The sequence below is a fragment of the Pinus tabuliformis genome, chromosome 4_1 (genome assembly GCF_031772625.1).
Source record: "Pinus tabuliformis cultivar Carrire ecotype Pingquan chromosome 4_1, CPIR1, whole genome shotgun sequence".
Lineage (NCBI taxonomy): Eukaryota > Viridiplantae > Streptophyta > Pinopsida > Pinales > Pinaceae > Pinus > Pinus tabuliformis.
The window spans coordinates 966,250,920-966,262,292 of NC_142303.1; the positions used below are offsets into that span (position 1 = coordinate 966,250,920).

General features: G+C 36.0%; 1 protein-coding gene across 1 annotated transcript; it reads right to left on the reverse strand.

The window, feature by feature from the left end:
* Positions 1-2,932: 2,932 nt before the first annotated feature.
* LOC149179368 (uncharacterized) lies at positions 2,933-3,535 on the reverse strand. Its single transcript, XM_089422436.1, has one exon. It carries the CDS (start codon positions 3,533-3,535, stop codon positions 2,933-2,935), a length of 603 nt encoding a protein of 200 aa, XP_089278562.1.
* Between the last annotated feature and the right edge of the window lie 7,838 nt (positions 3,536-11,373).

An 11,373-nucleotide genomic window follows, 5' to 3' on the forward strand; every position in this document is an offset into this window, starting at 1 on the left:
TAAGCCCGTCTTCCAAGTTGAGTGCAGAGAAGGGAAAGCGCTGGGTAGTGTAAATGGTCTCATGCTGAGAGCAACCGATTATGGTAATTGTAGATTTTCCCTCATTAATCATCATCTCGGTTGCCTGTTGAAAGAGTTTGAAAATATTATGCAGAATTGTGGAGTCGCCAATGCTCCCATTTAAGAAGATCAGGACGTCATCAACAAATAAGAGATGGGTCAAATAGAAGTTCTCCGTAATCTTAATGCCAACCAACTGATTTCTGTTCCGGGCAGCAATGATGGATCTGCTTAGGCCTTCCATTATTAATAAAAAAAGTAGAGGGGAGAGAGGGCAACCTTACCTGAGCCCTCTCTCAGATAGGAAGAAAGGAGTAGCTTCCCCATTAAGTAAGACACTGTAAGATACATCCTTAATGCAGCTCATAATCCATTTGATTTATGTGAAAGGGAAACCCAGATGAGTCAATATTAATCTGATATAGAGCCAATTAGCTCTGTCAAAGGCCTTGGATAGGTCCACCTTTAAGATCATGTCCTTCTGCTTCTTTATTTGCAAAGTGTGGAGCAGTTCCTGTGCAGTGGAAATCGCCTCATGTATCTGTCGATGCTGTAGAAAAGCAAATTGCTCAGGATATATATGCCTAGACAGTATGGGCTTCAGGCGATTTGCGATAATCTTAGCAATAATTTTATACAAACAGTTACAAAGGGAGATGGGTCTGAAATCATTAAAGGAGGTAGGGGAATCAGATTTCGGGATGAGGGCAATAAAAGTGGATTTTATGGCTGAGGGGATATTGCCACTTCTTCTACAGTCCTCCATGATCCTGAGTAAATCATCCCCCAGAATTTCAAATAAGGCAATATAGAATTCGATGGTCCACCCATCAGGTCCAAGGCTCTTATCTTTCTTAAACCATTTAATGGTGGCCTCAAGTTCTTCCTTCGACACTGCCATCGTCAGATTCTCCGAGTCCTCCTGTTCTACAAATCTAGGAAAGAGTTCTACCACCTGCATTATCTCCAGGATGTTCACCTCACAAGGCGCCTTGTAGATGGACTTGAAGTGCTCATTGGCGAGCCTAGCCAAACCCTGCTGATCTGATACCACTTGGCCCTGATCGTTTTGAAGCTCCCAGATAGTGTTAATGGCTTTCCTTCCATTAGAAAATTTATGATAGAACTTAGTATTGTTGTCACCTTCAGCTAGATAGATAGCCCTGCTTCTGAGGCGCCAGCTTTCCTCTCTTTCCTTCAGAATTTGGGAGCGTTTTGAGACAAGGGTAGTGTATAGGTCCTTGATTGCTGGTGATAGAAAGGTACCATTGGACAAGTCCTCATATGTGGCAATGGCTCGTTCTGCTTCCTTCAACATATTATCATCATTTAACCATTTCTGATGTGCCCAGTTTCTGGAGATCCTCTTAAGTTCAGACAGCTTCCTAATAAAACAAGCAGTGTGATCTTCCCCGTCCAATATGGGATTGGTTCTCCAAAATTCAGATACCAGTTGTAGATAGGAGGGGTCCTTGAGCCAGGAGGCATTGAATTTGAAGGGGCTTTTAATCTTCAGGATGTTATCTGACAGTTCCAAAAATATGGGACGATGGTCAGATATGCCTCCAGAGCCTACTCACTGCCTAATACAGGGGTGGAGGGTAAGGAAGACTTCTTTGATAAGAAATCTATCTAGCCTTCTAGCAAGACTATGATCGCCGCTTCTGTTATTTGTCCAAGTATACTGGATTCTGACAGGAGGAATGTCAACCCATTGATGCTCTTCGAGTAAGGTAGAGATCATGTCGGAAAGGCTATCCACCTGGGCCAAGTGACCCCAGGATTCACAGTATCCCAACGAGAAGTTCAAGTCCCCTCCCAGGATGATATTATCAGCCCGAAATAATTCGGAGTCGAGCAGGGTCCTCCAAAATGTTTCCCTCTCCACACAAGGGCCATATACATTAATGATACAGATATAAAATCCAAGAGAGTGGGCGAATAAGTCCATGCCAATAAAACCTCTACCTCCCCAAGTATTCCAGAGCACCATAGATTTGTTACAGAAACCAATAGCAGTACCTCCCAATCTCCCAGATGTGTCCATGGCATGAAAGGTCCAATTCGGCAGCCAAGAGTTGAGAATAGGAATGAGGGAGGCAGTCGAGCAGAGGGTTTCTTGTAAGAAAATTATATCCAACTCGATCGAAGTGAGCAGTCTTCTTAGGGTTAGATTTTTGGGGGGCTAGAAACCCCTCGGAAAATGAAAGATAAGAATTTCATGGTGGGTGAGGCTGAGGGCCGTCCCTTGCTCTAAGGGCCCTGTCAATGGTTGTTATCGCCCAAGGGCAACTTCTTCACCCGCAGTGTGTCTGGCTTTTGAGAGCTGAGAGGGGCGTCCCCTAGATGATTTATGGGAAGCCGGGGGGCAAACAGGGTCAATACCAATCGCATCTACACCCTTATGCTTAGTTCTAGAGCGGAGAGAGTTCCGGGGGGTAATAGGGGGTGAGAGGGGGGGGGATAGAAGGGGAGGAGGAGGAGATCAGGGATGGGATGCAGGGGGATGGAAAGGGGGAGGGAAGGGGAAGGGAGCACAGGAGAGAGGAGGAAGGTATAAAGCTGAGGAAAATTGGGGGCGTAGGAATGATCGATAAAGGGACGGGAGGGGGGAGGTACCCATGCAAGAGAGAGATGCAATAACATGAGATAATCCAGTGACAGAAGGAGGGACAGGGAATAACATACCCGCAGTCGAGGTGATGTCCCTTGCTGTACCCGAGCTCGATGGAGGAGGAGGCGAGGAAGGAATGGAGTCCACTGGTCACTTGTCCGATGCCGCTTTGTCACGGGAACTCTGAGTATCCCTTGGTTTATCAGGTACAATATCATCCTTGTGCTGAGAGGGGCTCCCTCCTGTCTGCTCAGTCTCCTATCTCAGCTCAAAACCCTTATTCTTATGCAAGAGAGGGCAATCCTTGTATAAGTGCCCTACTTTATGGCATCTGCGGCAACGATACGGGATGCCTTCATAGTCGATAAGCTGCTTTTGGGATGTGTCCCTCCACTGGATGGTGATGAATTCGTGTAGCCCTCCTCTTGTGTCAAGATTGATTAGGATGCGAGCGTATGCCATCATACCCATGTGAAGGTAGGACTTGTTGTACTCCATGTAGGTGCCGATAGCATTGCTGATCCATCTAAAGATGTCCTCAGACCAGTATTGTAATGGAAGACCCGGAAGCCGAATCCATGCAGACCCTATACCAATCTGTTCAATCTCAGGATCGAAGAGGGGCATCCAACATTTCAGCAAAATTGGGGCATGCTCAAAGTGCCAGTGGGAGGATAGTACCCAATTAGTGTGATTGGCACGAGCAAATCTCAAAGCGAACCATCCCCTCACAAACGTCTGCATGAATGGGATGTCAACCAGATGGTGACCCCATACCTCTGCTGCCCAGGCCTTTAGTCGGGCGGCCGAGTAATTCCTTCCCTTGATGTGACTGACCAAGACTCTGTCCGCAAAATCCATAGCTTCTCCCCACTGTATGTCCTCTTCTAATCTCACGAAGATGTCGTCTGCCTTAGATTTGAAGCACTTGTAGGTGGATACAATGTCCTGCTAGGAGGAGGGTCCATAGACTCAAGGGGAGGGCAAGGGTTTGACGAGGAGGGGGGAAGACCATCGGCCGAAAGATGTATGGTACCGGCGCGAGGCAGGACAACGGATTTTCGAAAAGGCAGGTAAGGTTCAGGTTCAGGGTAAGGTTTAGGGTCCCAGAGGATGGCTTGGAAGGAATGACTCTCCAGCTTCATGTTGGACATAGAATATGTTCCCTTATGGCTATCATGAAAAATTATCCCTGTCATGCGGAGAAAGGAATAGCCTATTAACATGTTTCTTCATAACAGAAACTCAAAGGTTTTTTGTTTGCACTTCAAGCTTTTTAATGGATCTAAGGAATAATTCAAGTTCCTTTTGGCATTTCACTGAGGTTTAATATTTATTTTCAGTACGGTTTCACCCACGGGTTTATCTCCTGCGGATTAAATGTGACACTTACTTAAGTTTGGTTAATATATGTATATCAAGCATGATTTATTACTCCTTTTCGTCTATGAGCCATTGCTCTGTATTTCATACTTTTTTCAATTGTAGGCCTGTTGTTGCACCGTCAGCTAGGTTAACTAGTAAAGATTCCTCGATGTAACTTTGTTGTCAAGGGTTTCAATCTCTTGGACTATAAGATTCAAATTACCTCTGTTGAGTTCAATTTAGTTAAGAAATGCTTCCCAATGACTTATATGTGTTATGCTCTTTGTAATGATGAGAATGAATGTTGTAGGTTATTTATGTTTGCTACTAATTTGATATTATTGAAGCTATTATCATTTTGTGTGTTGTGAATCAATTCGGTTACAATTAGCAGCTACCTTGATAACAAGGTTTCCTTTCTTTAAGGTAAAAGTCTCAGATTCCACCTTCAACCACTAGGAACTGCCTCCTCGTTGTCCTAATGGGACCGGCCAGAAGGTAGATTCAGTGATTAGGTTCAGTGTTTTCTCTACAGTGGCCTAAACGTGACTCAAGTTCACTATTTAGAATGCAGAGTTGTTTGGTTTAGGTTCACGGTGCAATAGAAAATCTCTCACTCTTAACTATTCTAAATCAACACAATTAGCCACACTTACTCTTATATGCATATGCATGTTTTATATTCATTATTGTTAGGATAGCATTACCTCTTTGGGGTGCCATGCATGACCGTTCTCTTTATTTAGAGGGTATTACTAGTAAATTGAAGAACATTACTCGCATGGTGTCTTTAGAGGGTATTACTAGTAAATTGAAGAGAATTACTCACAGGGTGCATAACTGTAACAAGAATCCATTCACTGCGCTATTCTAAGGTACATTCCCCACCTTTTATTTCAACAGTTCTTTAGGAAGAGTAACACATCGTTTAACTCAACAATGCTTTTACCAACAATAACAGGTTTTACATTTTATTATGAACAACATTGTCTATAGTTTTGCCTTAACAAGGATTGACATACTCGCAAATACAAGTTTTTGGTCCATACCAACCATTAAACCTTTACTGCTCGCTAACTTCCATATAAGAAAGAAATACAAGAAATATTTTTTAAAGAAACAACCAAACCTTTATTTCTTTCTATTCATAAATTAGTTGAGAGTGTCGCACATTTTTATGAACTTATTCTGAAATTCTTTAGATGATTAAGAGTTTGGAACCAGAATGAGACTAGAAAAAGTTTCGCACAACTATATATAACTTGTGAAGGTTAGGCTTCCAAACCTCACGACCGGAGTTGAGTATCGATCTTCTGAGAAATAAATCTGACTTTTGAAATTTCCACTCTCCAAACCAACTCTGGAAATACTCCTACTTTTCATGTATCCTTGTCTTCAAGTGATTCCTCCCTATGGTAGCCAACATCCAATTCGTCCCTCACAAGCCTTTTTTATCCTTTTTTATCCCGAGGGCTTAGAAGAAAGGAATTGATTAATAAGTGCCTTCAACTGTTTTCCCAAACGTTCTTTAGATTATCCTCGAATCTTCATTATATTTTGACTCTAGAAATTCATTATTATCTGTTATAATAGTTCATTTTTATATTTATTTTCATAATTACAAAATCTAAAATAAAAATACTAACAACAATAATTTGATTTCATTTTTTACTTCCACATGTGGGGTGTTACATATTTACATGACCAAAAATATTAATTAAGGAAAAAACTAACCAACCTATATCGATTTTGAAGTTGAATTTATAAACCAATTTATTTGACTATAATATTTAATGGTTTTATGTAAATAAAGTAATATATAATATTTCATTAAATAATGAAATCAAGTGTAATATGTTGTGTTTCTATCTAGTACTCGTATCTTATGCAAAAAATAATTGATAATTTAGAATAATACCAATATTTTTACTGATAATTTATATTTACACACACACACATACACATATATTTCCAAATAAAAAATTGAACTTTTTATTCTGACATAGTATATGCTGGAGCATTCTGTTTGTTGTATGATTGAGAATCATAAAGCTCTGCAAGGAGAAGAGGTTGCCCTTCCTGTCCAAAACTAAGAGAGATAAGAATCCGTGAGAAAGTGAGCCTCCTCATAATGAGGAAAACAACTCCCACCTCCAGAAACATAAAAAAACACAGTTATCATATATTGCATATCCATGAAAAGATCAGAAACGAGTATCTATTTCCAGGGTCTCCTCATTGAGGAAAACAACCCAAACTGAAAATAGATGCACAAGTCATACAGAAAATGAGAAACAATTTTACAAAAAACACCATATCAACTTTCAACAAAACCCATAAAAACGACTTTGACAAGGCTGCGAAGTCCCAAAAAATATATCAATTTCTGAGTAAGGACATGGATATCTCCATTGTTCTCCTCTATTCAATATATATATATATATATATATATATATATATATATATATATATATATATATATATATATATATATATAAAGAGCATAGTTTAATATAATTTATATTAATGTAATATTAAAAATAAATATAAAAATTTAACATAATAAGATCTTCATAATATTTTGGGACATCACAAATTTTATTTAGAATTCAATTGAATTTATATATTTAAAATTTTACTTGCAATTTATGTTTATGAATTTTATTTTAAATTAAAAGAAAATTATTTCAAATATAATAGACTAACAATCAATACAAGGTTATGGAGTGTGTACCTATTCGGTCAAGAAATTAGCCAATATACAAATGTTATGAAATAAAATTAAAACAAATTATTTTTGATTTTGAAAGGAGTTATGGGTTTTGGGGAAATGGTATTGATAAGTCATGGTAATGGTCCATGGTATTGTAACAAACTAGGATAACAATAAGCACAAAGTTATAGATTGTGTACCTATTTGGTCAAGAACTAGATAGGTATACAAATATTATGAAATAAAATTAAACTAAATAACAAAATATTTTTATTTTGAAATAAATTATGGGTTTTTGACAAATGGTATTGATAAGTTATGGTAGTTGTCCATGATATTGTACAAACCCGATAAACAATAAACACAAAATTATATATTGTATACCTATGTGGTTAAAAACTTAGTGAGTAAATTAAAAAACCTCATAACAATGTAGTGTCTATGTTAAAAATAATATTAAAAAATAAATTATATATATATATATATATATAACAATACTTTACTTTTTAATGTTTGTAGTCTGCACACTACTCATTATAGTAATAAATAAATCTAAATAGACTGATTATATCCCTTTTATAACCATAAATGAAACTAAACCTACTAATTAAATATTTTTTAGTTAATAAGATTAATCTTTATTTTATTATTTAAAATCAAATATTAGGTTTATCTTTATTTTATATAGATGAGAATAATAACTGTTGTTAATTTAAAATACAAGAATTCTTTGGTTGAAAACTTAATTTTATGTTAGTATAAGTAGTTGAATATTCTCAACAGAAAAACAAATTGACTTTGTCTTAACAAAAATTTTCCTTGAAAGCTATATTGTGTTAATGGTGACAGGCTAGTGCTACAAATAGAGAGCTGTCTTGGGTAGCTTGTGATACTGAAGCTCTGTAAGAAGAGAACTATAAGTCTATAGCTGGAAACAGCATATCCAAAATTATTTGCAAGACATGGGTGATGTTGACAGGTCAACTAGTGGAAAAGCATTTAAGGGAAGTCCAAGGATACGTGGGAGGGCTGGTCCAGGTCAAGATATGGATCCTGAGAATTGGACAAAACTTGAAAGCTTTGCATGAGCTTGTTCCAAGTGCTAATAAGGTAAGTAAAAGAGGCATTCCTAAATATTCCTAAAGAGGAATTTAGTGATTGTTTTTTTAAGTATTCCTGTTTTATATGAGTAATAAAATAGCAAAGCCTTGATGGTATCCCTGATGATCTCGAAATGTATTTGTGGATGAACACTATGGCTCTTACTACCGGCAATAGATTTTTCATAATTCACCTTCCACAGGATGTTTGGCATGAAAACGCCCATGGTGAATGAGATTATGTGAATTGCGAATCAAATTTGATTAGAAATGCTGGGTGATTGACAAAAATTCTAGAAATTATATTGTATTCAGTTATTTTGACTATGGAGATAATTGTAATTATGTTTTTAATCTCATTATAATAAAGTTTCAAATAAAATTGATGGCCCCCACCAATCTCCTCAAATTATTTTCTATAAGTTGATAAGTTTGGTTCTAGTCCAATTCCGACCAAAACTATGTATTTCTCCGAAGTATTCCAAGCCTGACTTCTTCACTTGAGAAAAAAAATTCATAACACTTCAAAGAAAATAATATATATAAATTGAAGGAGATAACGATTCCCCATACTACTATGGCATCACATAGTCTTGGGGATCAAATGGAAACCCACTCATTACTAGAGATGAAGACAAATTTGTTAATATTTGTCTTTTGTGTAGTCATGTAAACTGTGAAATGCTTATATGCATTTATTGTCATTCAATACATGGAATGGTGGTAATTGATAAGAATCCAAGGTACTGGGTTGTTTAAATTTCTTTTGAGTATGTCAAACTTCTCCATATACAAATAAAGGTTGTTCCCAAATCTCTTGCAAGATTGAATTTCTGCAGCCTATGATAAGCTCAGTTCTTGTTCGCAAAGCTCGACTGTTCTGCAGGTTTTGAGCGTGAGTAAGCTTGACAGCAATGTTGGTTCAGTTGGGCCTCTAACTCATAATGTTGCAGCTGAGGTACAGGCGTGATTATTGATTTTTACTAGCAATAGAAATGTATTCTGTTACTGGAACAACGATGTGTGTTTTACTTTGTTGTTTGATGTTATCTTTTTTCGGTTTGCAAGGCATCAGCGGGTCTGCTTCAACCTGGTGGCTCGCTATTTAAGGAAGGCCGAGAGTTTGAGCACAGTATTGTGAAGTACATGTAGAGGGATATCAATGGAGCTACGGAGTTCTTACAAACTAAAGGACTTTGTTTGATTCCAGTTGCACAGGCAAGGGCTGTCTTTGATTCCATATCTAATGAAGGTGGAAACCCAGGGCTCAGATCATCTCGGGCTTCAGATTCTATATTTAATGAAGGTCAAAATGCAGAAACTATCACTAGTCGTTCAGGTGTTCTTGGAATGGGAGCTGTTTGATCTTGTAGCGATTTACCTTTAAAGGGAAACAAAGAAATAAATAAAGGAAAAGAATTAGTTCCCACTGATAAGTCACATGAAGCAAATTCTCTGTGATAATATCTTTCTTGTGCAAAATTATGCAAAAGGAATAGGGAAGGTATCTTGAGGCCAATAACACACCTTTACTATATATGAATTTTATCGAATTTTAATAGGATCTCGTACATAAATGGACTGTATCCTGGTAGTTCAGATAGGAAATACCGTAGGTTGGAACATCCCGTTTGGATTTTTGTCAATGTTGTTGTCTCTTGTGATTTAAACTGCAATCTGTCTCCCAACTAGTTGGAACATCAACTAGTTCATTGTTGCCCATCTTAATTCCTTGGAAATAGCATAGTAATAGATTCCTTTCTATCAACAACGAGAGAATATTATAGAGAACTACTATTGAAGAAATGTGACATTTGATTACACTTTCTATCGGGTCATTTGTTACAAAGGCAGGTTAGAAAAATGTGTTTGATAACAGTAATAATCAACTGAAATCTTTAGGAGAGGATTTAGGATTGACATATCCCTAAGATTTCAGATTTCAGATAATAGATAGTTGACATATATATATGCTTATTTCAGTTACTAGAGTCATTTTATATATGAACTTGCAGTAGGTCATTGAATAAGAGTATTGTAGAAATGGAAGCAGTTGAATGAATAAATAGTTTTTTTCAATGGGAATAGATGCACTTGTAGGTCATTGAATAAGAGTATTGTAGAAATGGAAGTAGTTGAATGAATAAATAGTGTTTTTCAATGGGAATAGATGCACCTGTATGAATTAATAGTGTTTTTTAATCGAGTATGCCAGAAAAATATTAGATGAAGTTAAATGTTTTCAAATTCAATGTTATACTTAGCACTTAGTTATGGTTTTTCTATTGGATTTGAGGCTTTTAGATTTTGAACATTTTGATGACTAAGTGATATCTATTTCTTTTAAATTTTGATATTTCAATGTATATGAAGGATTTATTTTATATATTTCTTTCCCTTACCATATTTATCAATTTTGTTTATATAAATTTATTTTTGGCAAAACATTACTTATAAGTATCAGGTTCATTATTTAATTTATATTAAATCATATATATTATATGGTTGAAATACAAACTCTTAAGAGGAGTTGAATTTTTGAAATTGTAGAACTATTTTAAAGTATAAAATTTTAGGAATAGTTTACATTGCCACACATTTTATACACACACACATTTAGTCAATTTTTCTAGTGACACCATTTTGTAGATGATCAATATTATGTATATGTGTATGTTTGAGATGAATCTAATCATTTTCAATTTTTAAAGCTTTTTTTAGTTTTCTCAGAACAAGGTTCATATTATTAATACTTTAAAATTGACACTAGGAAAAAGTTGAATACAAATAAATTAATAATGTTTAATGATGAAAAAATTACAATGAAATCAATGTGTTGATTTCAATGTACATGTCAATTTCTAACACAATCGTTTCAATAACCATGTCAATTTTATTATATACTTATATTCATGTTAGTTTTTATTTAATTTCAATTTTAATGTCAATGTAAATTACTATTATCTTTCAACAAAGGGCACTTCTTACTATATACCAAAACCTCAAGGTAGCAAGGGGTTTCTCAACAAGCTCACCCTAGACACTCTTTATGATCATATAGATCTACTAGAAAATAGAGAGTAGAAAATAAAATGGAGTTAGATCCAAAGTTTGATAACAAATTAAAATTGTTAGAATAGAAGTAGGACAAAGAAAATATTAGGGTTTGAGATTGAAGTGCAAAAAGGGTGTTATGTCCCCAACCCCCCATTGGGAAATGCTAGCACAACCAAACCACTCATAATGCCAACGTGTAACTGAGTAAAGGAGAATTGGATCATAGGATATGGGTATGATGTATGTTCAAAATGCATAAATACAACATTCGCATCTACAAACCATTATACACCATGAAACATAATTTCACAATGGAATACTATTAACAAATGATGCATTATTACTGATAGCAATGCATATAATCTAGAAAATTAGGGTTTCCAACACACATTAATTGATTCAAAATCAAATCACATGATAAACATGAAAAATTATCTAGAATGAAATAAGAAATTGGTTGTAGG

Coding starts and splice junctions, on each gene's coding strand:
- LOC149179368 (XM_089422436.1), bottom strand. CDS start 3,535: ATGGATTTTGCGGACAGAGTCTTGGTCAGTCACATCAAGGGAAGGAAT.